Source organism: Corella eumyota, chromosome 3 (genome assembly GCF_963082875.1).
Source record: "Corella eumyota chromosome 3, kaCorEumy4.1, whole genome shotgun sequence".
NCBI classification, from domain to species: Eukaryota; Metazoa; Chordata; class Ascidiacea; order Phlebobranchia; family Corellidae; genus Corella; species Corella eumyota.
In genome coordinates, this window is record NC_137492.1 from 18,865,244 (window position 1) to 18,887,331 (window position 22,088).

General features: G+C 28.7%; 1 protein-coding gene across 1 annotated transcript; it reads left to right on the plus strand.

The window, feature by feature from the left end:
* The first annotated feature begins 14,259 nt into the window (after positions 1 to 14,259).
* Positions 14,260 to 22,088, plus strand: LOC145746009 (uncharacterized). The gene is made up of 19 exons (XM_082564187.1): positions 14,260 to 14,348; positions 14,420 to 14,518; positions 14,867 to 14,970; positions 15,180 to 15,326; positions 15,410 to 15,553; positions 16,092 to 16,249; positions 16,350 to 16,459; positions 16,610 to 16,766; positions 16,907 to 17,047; positions 17,228 to 17,344; positions 17,473 to 17,635; positions 17,963 to 18,089; positions 18,460 to 18,622; positions 18,816 to 18,905; positions 19,019 to 19,173; positions 19,562 to 19,647; positions 20,069 to 21,337; positions 21,552 to 21,765; positions 21,953 to 22,088. Exons 1-17 carry the CDS (start codon positions 14,260 to 14,262, stop codon positions 20,164 to 20,166), a joined length of 2,148 nt encoding a protein of 715 aa, XP_082420313.1. The 3' UTR covers positions 20,167 to 21,337; positions 21,552 to 21,765; positions 21,953 to 22,088.

Sequence of the window (22,088 nt, forward strand, 5' to 3'; positions counted from 1 at the left end):
ACCAGCATTTACTCTGCTGGTTGACTGTATTTTGCCCTGCCTAAAAAAGCGTGTTATACAAAATATATATTTTCTTACATAATATCAGATAAAAAATACACCATTGTGTACAATGTTTCTAAAGCATACAAGGGGTTTGTTTATTTATGTACATTTTTGCTTGTAGGTCATTTATAAAGGATGTCTCTTTCTTTGTAGTAACATACTATTGGCATACATTGCTGATGAAAATCAAATTGATTTTGCCTCAACTGAAAGTAATGTCATTGACTTTCTAATTAAGGTATTTAAAACAAGTTTAAAATTTAGTATTTATAAATTTAAAACTGAAAAGTAATGTCATTGACTTTCTAATTAAGGTATTTAAAACAAGTTTAAAATTTAGTATTTATAAATTTAAAGAAAATCCTTTTAGTTTTTTTAAACATTTTTCTATTTTTTTTAAAGTCACTAGTATACCAATTGTTTTGCTTCTTTATTTATTGGTTTTAAGTATATTTATTAAAACTTTCATGTTTTATTTTTCTTGTAGTTACTTTTTTTTAAATTTTAGACATTGATGCAGGCTGTTAATGAAAAAGATCATAGATGTGATGATTTTAGTGCAGAAGAAATTGTGATGACACTTACAAAGCTGGCCTTAAATGAAAATAACAGCATTGCAATTTCAAAACATTCTAAAATTTTAGGGATTTTAGAACAACTTCTTAAAGCTGAAGGTATAACTGTTTTTTCGTATTATTATTTGTGTAAATTAATTTTCTTGTTTTTTTCCATGTGTATCTGGGCATTTAATAAAAAAAGTGTTATTGTGTTGTAATAAATGTTAAGTTAAATTAATAATTATACTGCTTTAGGGAGAGATAGTGAAAGGGAAGCAGTGATCAATTTTCTTGGCAATATTAGTTTTGATCCAAATCATGGAACAGTTCGTAATTTTTTTTTGGAAAAGCATAAAAAAATATTAAATGACTTGTAAATTAAAAAATAAAGTTTCTTTTAATAAGCTTGAACCTTAAAAATTTTAATTATTTAGCAACTAATTTGCCTTTGAAAAATTGCTATACGAAAGTGGCTTTTAATAAATTGCTATTTTATTTTATTTTTAATATTTTTAGTTGGCTTTTATGCTTCCTTAATGAGGTAACAAGTATTTTGGAAACACCATCAGATATTGAAGTAGGATCTTATTAACTTTTGTAGCTTATTGTGCATAAGCTTACCTTTCATTTACATTAAAAACAATTAAATTTATTTATTTCACATTTGGTGGAATTATTTTTGTTATCATTTCTTGATTTCATCAAAACCCTATATTAACTCCTATTTGGATATGTCTTTTAATCTTAAACTTGTTTTTAAAATGTGGTTTGCTTTTGACATGGGATTCGATTCTTTGTTATTCTTTTTAAAACAGTTATCTTATGCCTTTCTACAAAGTAGTTGTATTTTGGATTTTGGAATTTAATTTTTTGTTTACCATTATTGAAATTTGAATTTGATTTTAATAAGAAATTGCCGTATAATATAATTATACAGTGAATTCACCTGCATGGTTAATTTATGAAATTCTAACCAGCAGCAAGGTTATCAGCTAGTTAAGAAAAACAATTAACTGTCTTTAGCTTTAATAAAACCTTCCGATTGGGTTGACGGAGACCGCTACAAATTGGTGACTGCCCTCTGTGATTAAAGTGTGAGAATTCTAACAATCAGGACTTGTAGCACCTGACTCACGCTGTGAACATCGCAAAAATGTTGGACACAATACTGTTTGGATTTATTGTCTTCAGTCAGCAAGCCCGTGTTGATCATACCAACAAGAAGATCTTCGTCAACGAACAATAAGTACCCTTTTTATCTTTGTATACTATGAGAAGAGTATACATTTTTGGTGTTTTATGTAGTGTATAATTATATCGTATTTAACGGTTATGTTTCCCTCTTTATTTTCTAAACGTAATCGGTCTGATAAGAGGGTTGTATCTTTTCGTGATAATGTTGATTTTAATTTTCTGGTAGTGATGTTGACTTAGGTTGTAATGGCACTAAAAATGTTAGATGGGGCAACGCGTTGTTTCCAACGCCCTAGTTAATGTCTTGTCATTACCTATCTCGTGTGCTTGTAATTAGTTAGTTATCTAATTACCGTTTTATGTTAGTGTATTAGCAAATGGTAAGTAGTAGATCCTGTTGTTTTTTTTCTGTTATTTGACTCTTGATTGGATAAATAAACGAAATTTTGATTTTAAAGTATTGCCTTTAAAAGTTGGTGTATTTTGGGTGGTTGTGTTGGTGTGTTACGAATATAAATTAGCGTATTTTTATATAAAATTGGTTTGGTTAAATATATTTTTTTTAATGTTAAAACCTTTGTAAAAATGGGAAATCGCAAATGAATATTTTTTAAATATTTTTTGTCATCTAAACTTGAAATGTTGACGCTAATTCGTGACGTTAATTCGTGACGTTACACAACACGTGTTTGATTACAAACATACGAGATTTTTATTTAAATAAATTAAGAAATCAAACGTGTAGTGGGAATTTAAATCACGAGGTTAAAAATTCCCCAGTTGCCAGTATTTTCACGCTCGATTTAAGGCAATTAAGATATCGTAAAACGAAAGCGCGTTAGCGGCCTTTTGTAAACAACTACGAATCAAATATCGTTGCTTAGCTAGGGAATAGTCGTGTGCCAGATTTTGATATTCGGGGGGCAATACTAATAAAATATTGAAATTCACACGCCATGGTCTAATTAAATAGAAAATAAATTCAATTCATTGATAACTAATTATAGTTCACAACTGTGAATCAATCATTATTTTTTTAATAAAAGTTCGACAAAATAACTTGAATTTTATACAAATTAAATGCAGCCTAAACAAAAAAGAAACATATGCATTAAGGTTTCGTGTTATATATATATATATATAATCGGCATTTTTGAAGATGTGTTTATTTAAGATGAGTAGGCTACTCTTTGCTTGCTATGCTACAAAAAAAACCTATGTACAAACATATGCGCATAAGTTCAAAGGGCGTTATTGCATTCATTGGACGCCACTTTGAGGCTATAAACAGCATGGCCCCTTTCCAAGCCTCTTTCTTTCCCTTTATTTTTTCGTACAAAAGGCTTGAACGGACTTCGGTTTTGGCTAGACTAGATTCATACTTTTATTATTAGAGACGCCATGTTTTTTAGAATATATCTTACGTATGAATTTTGTTAAACAAACGGATCTACTTTTATGTTACATATTTAGATTGACCTTTATTGCCACAAAATTTGTGTCATTTTTCGTGACACAAAGTGTTAAAAACACGCGCCACGTGTTTTAATACTAGAAATCTTATTACTACATTTAGGTGGTTTTGTAAAAAATTACCTTATTCGGATTGCGGTTAACTGTTAAAAATGTAAACAATTTCATGGAAACATTTCTTGTACGAAAAAGCATCACTGAAAAAGGTAAGTTGATGTAGCTTATTATATCAATATTTTTTTTACTTTTGTTTATCCTCGATGTGGGAAAACGAAATGTGCGACCCAAACATGAAGTAACATCAGACCCTTAAGTTTGAAGGAAAGGCACTACAGCATGGAAGAAGTGGGGATTAAACCCAGGGCCTCATGTAGTGAAGATAAGTGTTCTGACTACAACACCACACTGCCATTTAATATGTAATTTTTACATTTGTTTTTATGGTTTCATTGTTTTATCATGCACATTGTATTAATGTTAAAAGAAACTTTAAGCAAAAATTATATAAGCCTAAATATTTTATTAATATTAAAACATTATTCAAAATGCAATAAAACAGGGTATAAAGTCCTTACCGAAAACAAACATACTTTAAACTTCTTCAACTTAATTATTAACAGACTATAAAGAGTTTAAATGATCAAAAATTCTTATATTAAAGGATTTAAGTTTTACGTCAATATTTGTTAGGGTTTAGGTAAACCCTAGATTTTAAATATTTTAAAGTTAATATTTAACATAAATGTATGTATGCACATTTATGGCTATGAAAAGTTATATTAAAGATCTGGTGTTGTTTGTTTTTGGTGGAGATAGTTTCATACGCATTTAAGTAGTAGCTTGTGTATAATCATAAAATGAGATACATTGCAATTCGTGATTATGTTGCAACATCAGCAATAGATCTTTCATTTAAAAGTGGTGAAGTTTTACTTGTTTATAGCAAGTAGGTAAAAATTAGTCAAGTTATTATATAATGCCTTAGGTAATTTTGTTTTATATTTTTTTTTGTTATAGGGTAGGAGAGACTTGGGAAGCTAGACATTTACTATCAGGAAAATGTGGGATTATTCCAATTGATTGTGTAACGCCAGCAACTTCTTATCAAAAAGAAGAGTAAGTTATATATAATAAACTGTAGGAGCAGAAGAATATTTTGTAAAGGCTAATATATCTCTTTGCATGGATTATACTTTTTTTTTACAAATAAAATTCTGCTTAGATGGTTTTTTGGAAAAATAACACGCTCAGATTGTAGTAAATTATTAAAGAAAAAGGAAAACATTGACGGAACATTTCTTGTTAGAGATAGCTTTGAAAAACCAGGTTGGTATTTTAAAGTAGTCTAATTTGTAACTAGAATTCAGTTGTAGTTTAAACACTTAATGCCATACAAAAATTTATAAGATTTTTGGTGTTATCAATGTTGAATGATATTGGTGATCTTTTGTTAAAATTTATGCTATTCTAATGGTATCAATATATTTATTTTTCAGGTTGTTTTTTTATAGCTGTATTGAAAAGATCAGTTTTAGGCATAATGCGTGTTTTTCATCATTTAATAAAAAGAGTTGGCATTGAAAGATTTGAAATCAATAAAAAGCAGTTTGATTCAATTGATAAAGTGGTTAAATATTGCCAAGGTAAGCAATAACTTTTAGTTTTTTTGATAAATTCTAAGTGTAAATATGTCAAATAAAATGAATTTATGTACTTTTATGTGTGGTTTTATTTATTTAGACCAATGTGTGTTGGATTGTAATTTAACAAACCCATGTCCAGTTGTAATAGATGAAACCAAGATGTCAAGCAAATTAGAAATTCTTGAAGAAATGTTAGAAGCTGGTGAAGTAGCTGACATTTTAAAAAGTAAGGTTAAATGCCATGGTATTTTTACTGTTTATTTATTTGTTTAAGAATAGTAAAGCTCGTTACTTAATGTTAGAATTCAATTTAACCTGAAGCGTGGTGTAGTGGTAAGAACACTTGCTACAACACATGAGGTCGTGGGTTCAATCCCCTCTGCTTTCATGCTGTAGTGCACGCTATAAATGGTATAAACTCCTGCTTAGCCTGCACCTAATCAGCAGCATAATTATCGGGCATTTATAATTTATATAATATTCCAAACTGCAACAGGCAACTTGAGACTGGGTCAGTGTAACTGATTTTATTCTGTGTCCACATCAAGGATGAAGATAAATACATAAACAAAAAAATTTGTTGAATCTAAATAAGACTTTTTAGATCAACTAAAAAAGTTAATTTTTATTTAGAAATATGTTTAATTTTATATACATGTAATAGTATGACACCAATTAAAACAAAATATCAATTTGTGATGTAGTGGACTGGCAGATAGAACATCTTGTTAAAGCTGCTGTTGAAGGTTTGAAAAATAACATCATGAGTGATTTACAAAACCAGGTTGTATGTGAAGATTCCTTGAACCGATTTCAACTTCTTCATTCACTTTGCTCAAAAAAAGGAGTAGAAGAAAAATGGGTTTGTATACTACTTTAACTGTACAATAAAAGTTTAAAAGACTACAGTTAGCCTGTTAATACTTTAACATTACATTGCATGTTTTATATAGTATTGTTTACTCAATATTTATTTTTTTTAAAGGCCTATCAAGAGTCTATTGGTGATGAACTTGCTAAAGTAAACGCTGTTGCAACCTTTATTGTTTACTTAAAGATTTTGACAGATTCAGACTATCCAAAAAGAGGGTAATCAAACATGTATTTTATTAAATTGATGGCATGTTATGTATCATCAACAAAATATAGAAGAAAGTTAGTTAAATTATACTTTTTATATATTTTAGAAAAGAACTGGAGACTTTAACATTAATTCGGTCAATGATTTGGAATTATTGTGATGCATCTTCAGAATTTTGTGCAACTTGTTTCAAAAATAATCTTCATCAGTTGTTAGTTAAAGATTTAAGAACCTTGAAGGACACATTTTTTAAAAACATTACGGTACAAAAATATATAGCATTGAATCTAAAATATAATATTTAGTAAAAAATGTAAAAAACCATATCTAAATAAATTTACATCTTTATTACTCTATGCTTTTTACAGACTGAAGGAGATATTGTTTTGTCAGCGGTGCTGATTTTAATGAAATGTGCAAAAGCGGAAAGTAGTTCTGATTTTTTACGAAGTATGTTATCAGAAAGAGACATTATTTCATGGTATGCACAAACTACAGCAGAGGTCGATGTGAGTTAAAAATTTATTTCAAATTTATTTTTATGTTTCGGTCATTTACTTTTAAAGTTAAAGTTAAGACTAGCAGGCTAAAGTAGCAGTTTACAATATTTGGCATTTTTAATTCTGCATTTTTTTTTATATATCTTTATACGTAATGTGGAAACTTTGAATGCGCGGCCCTAACAAAGAGTTACATCAGTTATTTCGACTTGTCTCAATTTCACTTTGGCATTTTGGGATATTATAAAGAATATAATTGGCTTATAAAGAAGCTGCTGATTAGGTGCTGGATCAGAAAAAGTTTATACCGTTTATAGCGCCGTTTTCAAGGGCGCTACAGCATAAGATCACTGGGGATTAAACCCAGGGCTTCATGTAATGTGGAAAGTGTTCTGACCACTACACCATGCTGCCAGTATCTACACCACTATGCTGGTAATTTGTGTAGCATTGTTTTTGCTTGCAGGTCAAGTGTGAGGGATGCATGTTTTCTTGCAGTAACATATTGTTGGCTTATATTGCTTTTGAAAATAAAACTAGAGTTGCCACAGTTGGAAAAAATGTCATTGAGTTCCTTATGAAGGTATTAAAAATCAAGTTTAACATTAAATAGTTATAGATTAAAAAAAACTGTTGTGTAAGTTTCTATTTTATATTATTTTTAAAAATTTCATTCCCTTATGTCTCTAATAAATTAGATATTTAGCTTCTTTATTTATTATGATTTTTAGACATTGGTGCAAGCTGTTAAGGAAGAAGACCATAGATATAATGGAATTAGTGCAGAAGAAGTTGTGATGGCACTTACAAAACTGGCCCTTAATGAGTAAAACAGTTCCGCAATTTCAAAACATTCTGACATTTTTAGGATTGTTGAGCAGCTTCTGGATGCTGAAGGTTTAACTGTTTTCAGATATTCATTTTTCTTAATATTATGGTACCGGCAGCAAGGTGTAGTGGTCTGACACTTCGTGTTCCAACACTTCCTATACTACATAAAGTTATGGGTTTGATTCCCAGTGATCTCATGATGTAGCCCCCTTGAGTAAGGAGCTATAAATGATATAACCTCCTGCTGAGCTAATACTTAATCAGCAGCATAATTATCGACAATTATAATCAATAATATCTCAAACTGCCACAGGCAACTTGAGACTGGGCCAGGGTAACTGATGTTACTTTGTTTAGGTTGCGCATTTGACCTTCTCACATCGAGAATAAAGATCTATATAAAAAAAAAGTTAAAAATTTAGTTTTCATACTTTTTTAGGTAGGGATAATGAAAAGGAAGCGGCTATCAATTTCCTGGGAAATATCAGTTTTTATCAATCCAATCGACGGGAAGTTTGTAAAAATTCATTTTTTATGGAAAGCATACAATTATTATCGAATGACAGGTGAATTAAAAACATCTATTTTCCACTTGTTATTAGGTTATATTCTTTATTTAGCTTAATTCTTAAAATATTAATCTTTCAGCAGTTAAATTGTCAACCTTAAGCATAAATGCTATACATATGTTTAAAGTGCATGATGTAGTGGTAAGAACACTTGCTACATCACTTTAAGGTCGTGGATTCAATCCCCACTGCTCTTATGCTGTAGCGCCCGTGAGTAAGGCACTATAAACGGTATAAACTCCTGCTGAGCCAGCACTTAATCAACAGAATAATTATTGGGCAAATATAATCTATAATATTCCAAACTGCTAAAGGCAACTCGAGACTGGGTTGGAGTAACTGATGTTACTCTATGTTTAGGTCATTTGACCTTTCCACATTGAGGATAAAGATATATACCAAGAAAGTTATTTTACAGCAATATTAACTTTATTTTATTATTTTAGAGCATTTTTAAGTTCGCTTAATGAGATGACAAATGTATCTGAAATACCAACAGATAAAGGCAAGGTGGACTCTTATCAACTATCTCCTAAGCCTGACAATGCTAATTCCATTGTGCACAGCCTTGTTGAAAGGTTTTCACAACTTAACACCAAGATAATCTGAAATTTGGGTATGTTTTTCTCTTCTTAAACGACTTTTTTTTAATTGTACATTTATATTATTAGTTATATTTTCAAAAAAAAAGTGTTTTTTTGTAATATTTGAATTGTATTGTAGTTTAATGTATATATTCAACTTTAGCCTGGTTTAAAAAAAAAAATCCTATAAAATGATATATGTAAAATTGCAGAAAAAGTCAAAAAACTCCATCTATTTTCTAATTTGTAATAAAACCTAATAAATGTTCTACTAAATGTTTATCTAATGTGACAATGTATGTATTTTTTATATTTTTTAAATTACTATTATTAAATTAACAAAATTAATAGTTTAACATTAGCTATTATTTTTTTATAGATTTTTTAAAATTTATTGAAGAAAAATGTATATACTTTAAAACTTAGCTTTTTGCTGAATTAACACTTTAGAACTAAACTTGCTTGAAAATCTATATTAATAAAACATCAATGTGGTATTACTTAGAAGACTTTAATATTTGAGGTTCAAAGTGCTATTTTACTGTATTAACCAAATAAATACTCACATTATAAAGTTTAATAAACTCCTTTACTGCTATTGCATTATTGCCACCTCACTACTATTACCAAGTTTTTAAATGCAGGAGACTGGTGTGCAGTATTTTTGTGGTCAGTTTAAATTAATTTATATAATTAAGTTCTCTTTCAACTTTAAGTAAATATTTGTTTTGGTTAGGTACAGGCCCGGTGAACTTTAAATATTATTTCAAAATTAATAATTATTGCAATGGTAAGCACATTTGTTGTTATGGGGATAATCTTATAGTGTAATAATGTTATTAGCAGAAATTTGCATTTTAGATACATGAGTATATTTGTGGTTGGTTTAAAGTATTTTAAATAATTAGTTTCTCTATTGAGACCTTCTGTAAATATTTGTTAAGGTTAAGGTTCAACCAGTGAAACTTAACATAACAATAAGCATGTATATTGTCATGGAGATATTCAGTTGCTTTTAAGTAGAGGGACCTAGTCTGATTGTTTCATACTGGTGTTGGTAAGCCTAGAAGCATTTAAGTAGTAGTTGGTGTAGTAAAATAATGAGATTTGTTGCAATTGGTGATTATAACTCTACTTCTGAAAATGATCTTTCTTTTAAAACTGGAGAAGTTTTGATTGTATATAGCAAGTAAGTAAAGTTAAAGATGGTACTGCAGCCTTTTTGTAACACTATTTAAGAGGTTAATGCTTACAGGGTGGGAGAGACATGGAAAGCTAGACATTTACTTTCAGGAAAATGTGGAAGGGTTCCAAGTGATTGCGTAACGCCAGCCACTTCCTATCAAAAAGAAGAGTAAGTTATGTCTAGTAATTTCTAAAAGTAAAAATTAAACATTTAAAGCAGAACAACATTTAAACAAATTGGATAGAAAATTCAGAAAAGTTATGATGTTAGGCCAACATTAAGCATTTGTTTTATGTAGGCTTTGATGTTAATGTTTAGATTGTTTTGGTGTTCTTATTTGTAAATCATGCTCACTCAGTAAATGATTGGTAGAAATCTTATACAAAGTTTAATGTCAATTTGGTATAGGATTATCTAAAGCATTGTTTACAAACTGACAGTTACCAATTAATTGCTTTTTTTTGTTGGTTTTCTAAATTAACATTACAATAACTAAATTTATTTAATTTATTTTTAATGTGTTTGTATGGATTATACCTTTTCTTTTTACAACTAAAATTTTGCTTAGGTGGTATTTTGGAAAAATAACACGCTCAGATTGTAGTAAATTATTAAAGAAAAAGGAAAACATTGACGGAACATTTCTTGTTAGAAACAGCTTTAAAAAACCAGGTATTTCGAACAAGCTTTTTATGTTTCGAACAAGCTTTTTTTGTAAGATTAACAAATAGAACTGTATAGTAACTTTTGTGATGTTGTTGGTTTTGTTTTAATCAATGCTATTTTAAGCTATGTGTTTTAGGTTCATTTGCCATAGCTGTATTAAAACGAATGGTTCTAGGTATAATGTTCGTGTTACATTATACAATTACAAGATTAGAAATATCAAAATTTGAAATCAATAAAAAACAGTTTGATTCAATTAGTGATTTGGTTAAGTACTGCCAAGGTAAAAATTATTTTTTATTTCTTTTTTTTTGTTAATTTACCCATAGTAAATATATTAAATTAAATGCAGTTTTGCTTGTTTTAATCATATTACTATTGTTGTCTCCTTTTTTAGACAATTGTTTTTTAAACTGTTTGTTAACAAACCCATGTCCAGTTGAAACAAATGAAAACAAGATGTTAAGCCTACCAAAGTTTCTTGAAGAATTGCTTTTAACTAGTCCAATTGCTGACATTGTAAAAAGTAGGCTTAAAAGTTTTGTTGTAAAAATATGTTTAGTTGTTTAAAAAATCAACCTATTATTCCCAGTAGGGCTAGGTTTAGTAGAACAATATCCAATCTATAAAATTACAAAGCTTTTAGCTTGATATTATAACAACCTAAAAGGGTAAACTACATATTACTAAAATATTTTTTGGTTATATAGTGGATTGGGATATAGGATGCCTTGTTAATGCTGCTAATAATGGGTTAACAGTCAATGCTGTAAAGGATTTACAAGACAAAGAAATATGTCAAGACTCTATAAACCGCTTTCAACTTCTTCAATCATATAAAGTTGTATTTCTTTTTAGTTTAACAAACAAAGAAAAAAAATTGTAATTTTTATTGTATTTTTTTTAGACCTATCAAGAGTCTATTGGGGATGAGCTAGCTAGAGTAAATGCTGTTGCAACTTTTATCGTTTACTTGAAGATTTTGACTGAAGTTTCATATCCAAAAAGAGGGTAATTTTGGTAACCGTATTTTTTTTTAACTTATGTGTTATTATGTAATCTGGCAAACTAAAATATAAAATGCAAAATGACATTACCTATCCAAATAGTAGTCTTAAACAATTAGAAAAGAACTGGATGCTTTGATATTAATACGGTCAGTGATTTGGAATTATTGCGATGTCTCTTCAGAATTTTGTGCAACTTGTTTCAAAAATAATCTTCATCAGTTGTTAGTTAAAGATTTAAGAAGCTTGAAGAACACATTTACCGAAAACATTACGGTACAAAAATAAGAAATATTTCAACTTACATAAATATTGAATAAAACATGTCAAAAAACATATCTAAATAATTTTACCCTTTAGTACTTTATGCTTTTTACAGACTGAGGGAAATATTGTTTTGTCAGCGGTGCTTATTTTAATGAAATGTGCAAAGGCAGAAAACAGTTCTGATTTTTTGATAAGTATGACGCCAGAAAGAGACATTATTTCATGGTATGCACAAACCACGGCAGAAGTTGATGTAAGTTTTTATTTGTTTGGGATAATGAAAATCTGTAAAAGTCACAGCAACTCTCCTTTGCTTTACCATTTTTTATTGCATAATTGCTTGCTTGTTGATTTTTGTGTATTTTTGCATTCAGGTAAATTCCAAAGGATGCTTATTTACTTGTAGTAACATTTTGTTAGCATATATTGCTGATGAAAATAAAACTGATGTTGCTACAGCCGGTAATAATGTCATTGAATTTTTAGTCAAGGTGAGGTATTTTAAAACATATTTAAAGTTAATTATTTACAGATATTGTTTTATTTATTGCCTGTCTAAAATATATTGTTTTTATTTTTAGACATTGGTGCATGCTGTTAAAGAGGAGGATCACAGATATTATGGTTTTAGTGCAGAAGAAATTGTGATGGCACTTACAAAGCTGGCCCTCAATGAGAAAAACAGCCTTGCCATTTCAAAATATTCTGACATTTTTGCGATTGTAGATCAACTTTTAGTAACTGATGGTATGATTTAAAATTTAAGACAGTTTTAGCATTTAAAAATTAACTTTAATGACATAGTAATGAATATTTAATTAAAAAATTAAAAACCATCTGATTTAGGCAGTGAGAATGAAAAGGCAGCAGCTGTAATTTTTTTAGGAAATATCAGCTTTTATCAATCAAATTGCCAAGTAGTTCGGGATAATCCATTTTTTATGCGTAGCATTCAAAGATTATCCAATGACAGGTATATTTATAACACCAAAATTTTAAGCCAAATTCATAAAACAAATCAACTGTATACAAAGTGTATAACAGAACAATTTCAAAAATTCAGTTGAAATACATTAACTTTTTAAAAGGTATTTTGAAAGAAAATCTATATTATAGTTATTTCATTATTGTTTTTAGATGCTTATCCTCTGTTAGTGAAACATTAAAAGTAGTTAAAACTCCAACACATAAAAACATTGTTCTGTGTTTGCAAGTTATACCATCCCTTGCCGCTAGGTTGGCTTTACCAAACACCAATTTTGAAACTGAAGTATGTTTTGATTTTAAGTAGGATTAAATCTAGTTTTTATTTTTATTAAAACTGCATTTCAAAAACTGCAAATAGTTTTTTATTGTGATAATTTAATTGTAATATCTTGTAGTTTAATATAAACAAATGAAGTAACTTTTTGGCTTAGCAAAATGTAAAATTATATTACATGAATACACAGCTTATTTGAATTGTTTTTGTAGTAGATTTGAACTGAAGCTGGGTTGATTTTAAAAAATGGAAATGATATATGCAGAATTGCAAAAAAGGTTAAGAAATTCAACTAATTTTGTAATTTGTAATAAAATCTAACAAATGTTGTACTAAAAATTTATGTAATGTGACTGTATTTAATCAATATATGTTATATATTTTTCTAAAATTAGTATTATTTAATTAACAAAATTAACAATATTAATGACCCAAATCGATAATTTATCTCTCACTCTTAGTTTTTTTAAGTGTGTTATATATATATTTTTTGTAAATACTAACTTTTAAAAAAGAAAACGAGTTGGATTATTTTATGTAAAGGTAATTTTAGATCATTTTTCATGTATGTATATATACCTATTAAAAGTACATAATTTAATTAATTAATTGTGTTTTTAGATTAACTTCAAAACTATATATATAAAAAAAAACTATATCATAATAAAAAAGCAATAATAAAATATATACTCGTTAGCTACATCACATGTTTGGTTTTTAACATAATTAGGGCCTGCAGCTTGCCACAAAAAGCAAATTAGGCGAAAAATCTGAGGTTGCCTAAAGCAAGTGCGTTTACAAAAATGCTGCTTTGCAGAATTAGCTCAAGTCTGCACTTGGTTTTAGTTGTACGAAATTCGTTTATCGAAAATATTATTATAAAACCTTTTACTGGGTTCTCAACTTATTAGGTGTTTGCATTCAATGTATCTAGAATTCAGCAAATATAAGGTCTGTTGAAATATTAACATAAGATTTAGCGTAGGCATTTTAATACAATTGACGCAGAACAGTTGTAAGGCGTTGAACCTGCGTTTTATATTTCACAGGCAGTGCAGTAAGCATTCAAGGTTAAATAACAATTAAAATGCTTGTTCGGGTAACTGTAAGTTTATTAATTTTTCTTAAGCAAATATATGCCTTTTAAACCACGCGGATTGTTAAGCCAATAAATATTTAACTTGTGTGTTGTTGGTACGGTGATCTATTTGCGCCGTACTCAAAACAGTCTATTTAAATAAGTGACAAGAAAGAACTTTAACAGATTTTGACTGCTAAAAGGCAACTAATTATTGTAAGCCTTATATTTTAATGCATGTATTTAACCTTTAATCGGTTTATCGATAAATGACTGTATATCAATATAACAAAGTGGGAAAAAATTGCTAGGCCAAAATGAGATACGTTGCTATACGTGATCATAATTCTACATCCGCAAATGGCCTTTCTTTTACAACTGGAGAGATATTAATTGTATACAACAAGTAAGCGAATATGTGCTTAAATAATTCTTTAATTTTTCGCTGTACAATTTCACAACCGTTTTTGAATTTAGGGTAGGAACGACATGGGAAGCAAGGCATTTGGTATCAGGAAAATGTGGAAATATTCCAAGTGATTGCGTTAAACCAGCAGTATCACATCAAAACGAAGAGTAAGTTAAAAAAATCGAATAATATTACCATTACGCTAATTTTTAAAGCTGTTAATAAGCAGTACTTTCATCGTTGTTTTTAATATCGCACTAGCGTTTTACACTGGCCTAGTGTTATTTGTTTTGCGCGTGTTTTAAAAAGTATTTAAAGTTTAATTTGTTTACCGATGTCGCAACGCCGTTTTTATTGTTATATTTTCAATATCATTACGTTTTTACAAAACATAGCAGTATCACGTTTCTCTGTAACACCAAAAGGAAAAACAAAATACAAGGCTAGACTTTTTTTAGTTTGGTTCTGCATGAATACTAGTCTATAAACGTACTACATTATTACATTACATGTAGATGGTACTTCGGAAAAATATCTCGTTTGGATTGTGAAAATTTGTTAAAAAATGATACAAATTCAATTGGAACATTTCTTGTGAGAGAAAGCACTACTGAAATTGGTAAGTTTCTAGACATAATTGTAATTAACATATATCTGTATATACTAGTAGGAAATTTTGTATGATTGATTGTGTAATATTTAAAGTTATTTAATTATGTGTTAGTACATTTTTGCATTTTATTAATATATTTTTATTCTAGTAATGCCATTAATGAATAAAGGTTGGTCCTATTAATTTATTCACTGTTAATATAAAATAACATTCAGGTTCTTTTGTAATATCTGTATGGATTAACAGTTCTGAAAGAAATTTTAGTCATTTTATAATAAAAAGATTAGACAATCAAAAATTCTTAGTTGGTGGGAATTCAAAACAATTTGATTCAATTCAAGAAGCAGTCATATTTTTTCAAGGTAAACCCCACTTCTATAACTAAAATTGTTATATTATGTTTATTCAGTGTCTATTTTTTTTAATAAGTTTAATATTTTTTTAGGTAATTCACTTTTGGGTTGTCCTTTAACGAATCTATGTCCAGCTTTAAAAGGAAATAATCTCACTGAAATCCAAAACAATATGGAAAACGAAAATATTTCTCTCTTAAAACTTGAGGAAATGCTTAAAGCTGGTGGAGTAAACTGTAAGCAATAAAAAATTAAGTTTTTAAAGTGAATGGCAAACATTGAAAGCAAACATAATATGACAAAGTATAGCCAGCTTATTATTTTTATAAATTTACATACAGTGTCAAGTAAACATAGCTAGAAAAATGCTGTAGCAGTTAAATATTTTTTATTTATTTTTTTCTGTATATGTATTTATTCTTGATGTGGGAAAATGGCATGTGCGACTTAAACATAGAGTAACATTAGTTACTCCGACCCAGTCTCAAGTTGCCTGTGGCAGTTTGGGATACTATACATAATAATTGCCCGATAATTATGCTGCTGATTAAGTGCTGGCTCAGTAGAAGTTCATACGTTTATAGCACCTTATTCAAGGGCTTTACAGCATGGGATCAGTGGGAATTAAACCCAGGACCTCATGTGTGGTGTAGCAAGTGTTCTTTCCACTACACCATGCTGCCCGTCAATATGAACATCCTAAACTTGTTTTTGTATGCTTAATATTTTTTTTGTTTTTATAAAGTCTTAAATAATGTTTTTATTTTTAACAAGTGGGCTTGAGTATAAAACAAGTTGTTCGAACTACTGTTGATGGTATTAAAGCCAATGTTGAACAAGATTTAAAATGTGGGACAATTTGCAGGGATTCAATTATTCGGTTAAATCTACTCAATCAACTTTATTTTAGTGAAAGAAGTGTCGATATTCAGGTTTAATTTTTTGCTTATGTTTATGGCAAAATACAAGCTAGTTTGTGGTTGTGTTGTTTTCATTTACATGTGCTGAATCTGATCTTTTTTTCTTTTATAGAGTGACCAAAAATCGATTGGAGATGAGTTGGCTGACACCAATTCTGTTTTAACCTTTATCAAGTATTTGAAAATTTTAACGGATGGCTGTTCATTTTATCCTAAGACTGGGTAACGAACGTTGTTCAGTAAATTGTGCTTTTTTACTAATATTTAAAATAAATGTGCAAATTGTAAAAGTTATTTCATAAAAAAGTTATATAATTTGAAGGTTTGCGACAATAAGATTATAACTAAATTTAAAATATTTTTTATATTTAGACTTAACCTTGAAGGTTTTGATTCCATTCGAAACCTGATATGGAATTGTTCTGATGCTTCTTCTAAATTTTGTACTTCTTGTTTTAAAAATATTCTTCATCGACTGTTAATAAAAGATCTAAAAAAATTAAAAGACACATTTTCTAAAAATATCCAGGTTAAAAAAATTCAAAATTGTATTTATGTGGTATATGTTAATTAAATATGATAATAGAATGTATGTGAATTGCTAAGAAAAACTGTAGATGCAAAATTGTTAAATAATATTTTTTTGATATGTTTTTTTTAATTTTTAAGACTGAAGGAATGTTTGTGAAATCAGCATTATCAATATTAATGAACTGTGCGAAAGCGGATAATAGTTCTGACTTTTTAAGGACTATGTCATCAGAGGTAGACATTATCTTGTGGTATTCCCAAAACACAGCAGATATTCATGTAGGTAACAAACAAATCATTAGATTTGGGAATTTTTTAATTCTTCTGAAAAGTTTATTATTTTACCTTATCAGTTTATTTATCTTTTTAAATCAAGCAAATTAAGCAAATTATCATGATCGGAATAATTTAAATGTTAAGAAACACACAACCTCATTCAGCTTACTGAATTGTGTTTAGGTGCAATGGAAAGGCTCCCTTACCATATGTAGCCATATAGTGTTAGCATATATTGCTGATGAGAATAAAAGTGATGTCATTACAGCTGGAAGTAATGTCATTGAAATCCTGATAAAGGTGGGTAAACTTTTTTTATATTTATATTTTCATTGAGTATAAACTTTACTATAATATTTACCAGCGAAGTTGTTTCGTTATGTTTTCGTTATATATATAAATTTTAAATAAACTTCATGCTTTTTTAGACACTGGTACAGGCTGTTAAAAAAGAAGACCATAGATGTAATGGTTTTAGTGCCGAAGAAATTATTATGGGACTTACAAAGCTGGCTTCAAATCAGAACAACAGCATTGTCATTTCCAAACATGTTTACATTTTTAAGATTATAGAACAGCTTGTTGCAAACGGTATGTTATTTTATTTTTTTTATGTATATATCTTTTTCCCAATGTGGAAAGGTAGACCGGGACCTAAACATAGAGTAACATCAGTTACTTCGACCCAGACTGGAGTTGCCTGTGGCAGTTTAAGATAATATATAGCTTATAATTGCCCAACAAATAAGCTGCTATTTAAGTATTGGCTTAGCAGAAGTTCTTACCATTTATCGCGCCTTACTTAAGGGTGCTACTCGTGTGGTGTAGCAAGTGTTCTTACCACTACACCACGCTGCTGTCAATTTTACATTTTATGAACATATTTTGGTTATTAAAAACAAATTTAATCTATTTAAGGAAGTGAAAGTGAAAAGAAGGCAGCCGTGAACTTTCTTGGAAATGTCAGTTTTCATCAATCGAGTCGTGGAGTTGTTCAACAACTTGAATCTCTTATGAGCAGCTTACAAAGATTATCTAATACCAGGTAACGATCAAAAAGTTTGAAATTTTTTTTTTTAGATCGAAAAGTTTGGAAGGTCGAATGTGCTACCTAAACATAGAGTAACAACTGTTACTGCGACTCAGTCTCGAATTGCCTTTAGCAGTTTGCGATAATATAGATTATAATTGCCCGGTAATTAAACTGCTGATTAAGTGTTGGCTTAGCAGGACTTTATACCGTTTATAGCGCCTTACTAAAATGCGCTACAGTATGAGAGCAGTGGGGATTGAACCTAGACCTCATGGTGATGTAGCAAGAGTTCTTACCACCACACCACGCTGCCTGTATTTTGTTGGTATGAAATGAATCAAGAGTTTAATAATTATGTGTAATATTTGTTTTATATTTTAAGAGAATTTTCTTCTTCTGTTAATGGATTAACTTGGATGTTGGAAAGAGCAAACAATGAAAACATGGTTGGATCTTATAAACTTCCTAATCAAAGTGCTAATGACATTCTGGAATCGATTATTGAAAACCTTACAGAACTTAATAACGACAAATCTGAAACTCAAGTACGATCTTGATATGAAAATCTTTTTGACCCAATTTTATAAGTTTACAGTTTTAATTATTAAATTTTTTTTAGCCTAATTTTATTTTGCAAGTTATTTTATATATTATAAGTTTACCAAAAGTAATTTAATATGTTAGTTAATTTATAACTTATAAGATCAACGAAACATTATTTTTGCTCACTTTTTTTAGATCACTGAAAGTAGAAGTTACAACAAAAGTGATATTCACATTATGATTAGTCATCATTTAAAAGATTCCATGAACAGTACAGTGCTAGAGGTAAATCCAAATTATTTTTAATATTTAATACAGAAAATTTAACTTGCTTTGTCTGTGACCCTTTTTTTATATTTTATTGTTATTTTTCTTAACATTTTTTTGTTTTTTTGAAGTTGTATAATAAGCTGAATGCATCTGGTTATAAAGTATGGATCAAACATAGCAATATGTCAGGAAATATATACAATGAAATGAATACGGCAATGCGAGCAGCAAATGTGGTTTTAATTGCAATTTCTCAAACCTACAAAGATGATTTTGTTACAAGGTAGTTTTAAAGAGTTAAAAAAATTTTTTAATCTATATACATTTATCCTCGATGTGGAAAGGTCACTTTCACGATCTAAACATGGAATAACATTACCTTAAAGCAGTTTTAAGTTGCCTAAAGCAGTTTTAAGTTGGCAGTTTGGGATATTATAGATTATAATTGCCCGGTAATTATACTGCTGATTTAGTGCTAGCAGGAGTTCATACCTTGTTTTTAGCACCTTACTCAAGGACAGGACAGCATAAGAGCAGTAAAGATCGAACCCACGATCTTACGTAGTGTAGCAATTGTTCTAACTACTGCACAATGCTGCGGGAGTTATATAAAATTTGTTATTTTGCTATTGGTTTTAAGTCATTATTTCAGTGTACATTTGTGTATACAGAATGGAAGCAGATTGCATAACAGAAAATGGCAAAAACTTTATTCCAGTATTAATTGAGAAAGGTTACACCCCTGATGGCTGGTTGGGTAAATTTTAAGTTATATTTTGTTTAAAAATAATAGCCTTAATTTACAAAAGGTCACTTATGTTTTTACATTGTTTGCAGATCCCTCTAAATATTATAGTATTTATTTGTGGCTTTTGAATATTTTTTTTGTTTTTGTATTTATCTTTATCCTCGATGTGGGAAAGTTGAATGCGCGACTTAAACATAGAGTAACATCAGTTACTCCAACTCATTCTCGAGTTGCCTGTGGCAGTTTGGGATAATATAGATTATAACTGCCAATAATTAAGCTGCTGATTAATTGCTGACTCAGCAGGAGTTCATACCGTTTATAGCGCCTTACTCAAGGACGCTACAGCATGAGATTAATATAAGTCTATCTGCATATTGCTTAACATATTACAAATCTATTGTTGGTAAATTTGGATTTAATTTCCAAGGTTTAATGCTTGGTGGTTGTAACTTGGTTGATTTTGGAAATGGATTAAATGAAATGAAATATTTAGAATTGGAGAAAAAAATCAGGGAGTTAAAATAAATCAAAATTTAAATTAAATCTTGGTTTTTTCGTTTTCTTTTTAATTTTACTTTATATCATCTATATATTTTTATTTTCTTACATTTTTATTTTTTATTTTTTTGCCATAATATCTTTTATATAAAAACTGTTATATTTTTTTAAATACTAAATTGTAAATATTTAAAATAAAAACAGTTTTTATGTATTTTATGCATAATTGCAGTTTTTTATTAGATTATAGCCATGTTCTTAATCTTGTGAATGTTTTATGATTTACATATTTTTATTTTATTAATTTTAAAACAATAGTAATAAAAATGTGTATACTAAATTTATATTTAAACTAAAATTAAGCCTGTGCTTTCAGGCTAAATTTAAATAAAGTTTTGGTGAATTCCAGTTTTAAAAAGAGACTGTCAAGTTTAAAATGATTGGTTAAGTTTTGTTTTTGCAAGTAACATAATTGCAATGTGTTGAAATTAGGTTAAAACTATTTGGTTTTGTTTTGTAAAGTATTTGTTTGGCAAATGTTTAAAGGAAAAAAGGGTGTGTTTATTTATTTAAGTGTTATATGTTTTAAAACCATACAGAATATAATTGCAACTTGGCTTTTGTTTCAAATATAAAACTTTATTAAAATGCAAACGAAATTTTACAAAATAACAAAAAGTAAAATTTTACTGTGTCAAAACAAGATTTGCTTTTTTAACATGGGCATACTATGTACATAATCTTTATGCCGCATAACATGAATGTACATTTTTAATATTGGCTAGCACATAAAATTATTTTTTAAAGTTCACAAATAAATAATTTACCAAATTAAACCTTAGTGCCTATTTAATGAAAAACGCAAACAATTCTGTTGGAACATTTCTTGTTCGAAATGGCTTTTTTAAACAAGGTTCGCGCAATAAAATCAATTGATTTGTAAATATATATGATATATTTTTGTTGTAATACCATTTGGGCCTTTTGCTTATTACAGTTTTGCATAACCTAATTTTTTTATTGCATTTATTATGTTGAGATTCAAGTAGTAAACTTTTCACAGTTATAATATTGATACATCGAATATGATACAGGTTCATTTTTTTTTAACATGGAAAGCAAGGCATTTGGTATTAGGGAAATGTGGAAATATTCCAAGTAGTTGCGTTAGGCCAGCAGTATCACATCAAAACGAAGGGTAAGTTAAAAAAATCGAATAATATTAATTACCATTAATTCTTAAAGCTGTTAATAAGCAGTACTTTCATTGTTGTTTTTATTATAGCACTAACGTTTTATTCTAGCCTCGCTGTATTTGTACTGCACATATTTGCGAATAAAATATTTAAAGTTTAGTTTGTTCACCAATGTCGCAACGTCGTTTTTAATATCATTACGTTTTTACAAAACAGCAGTATCACGTTACTCTATAACACAAAGAGAAAAAACAAAACACAAGGCTAGACAACTTTTTAGTTAGTTTTGGTTCTTTAAACGTACTACAATATTGCATTACATGTGGATGGTACTTTGGAATAATATCTCGTTTGGATTGTGAAAATTTGTTAAAAAATGAAACTAATTCAATTGAAACATTTCTTGTAGGGGAAAGCACTACTGAAATTGGTAAGTTTGTAGACATAATTTTAACTGATGCAATATTTTTTATTAATTTATTGTGTAGTGTTTAAAGTTTTTTAATTATTTCTTTGTACATTTTTGCATTTTATTTAGATATTTTAACTATGGTAAAATCATTTATTATAAATAAGGGTTTATTAAGTAAATTTACCTTTAAAATATTGGAATTCAGGTTCTTTTGAAATATCTGTACAGTTCTGAAAGAAATTTTAGTCATTTTATAATAAAAAGGTTAGACAATCAAAAATTTAAAGTTGGTGGAAATTCAAAACAATTTGATTCAATTCAAGAAGCAGTCACATTCTTCC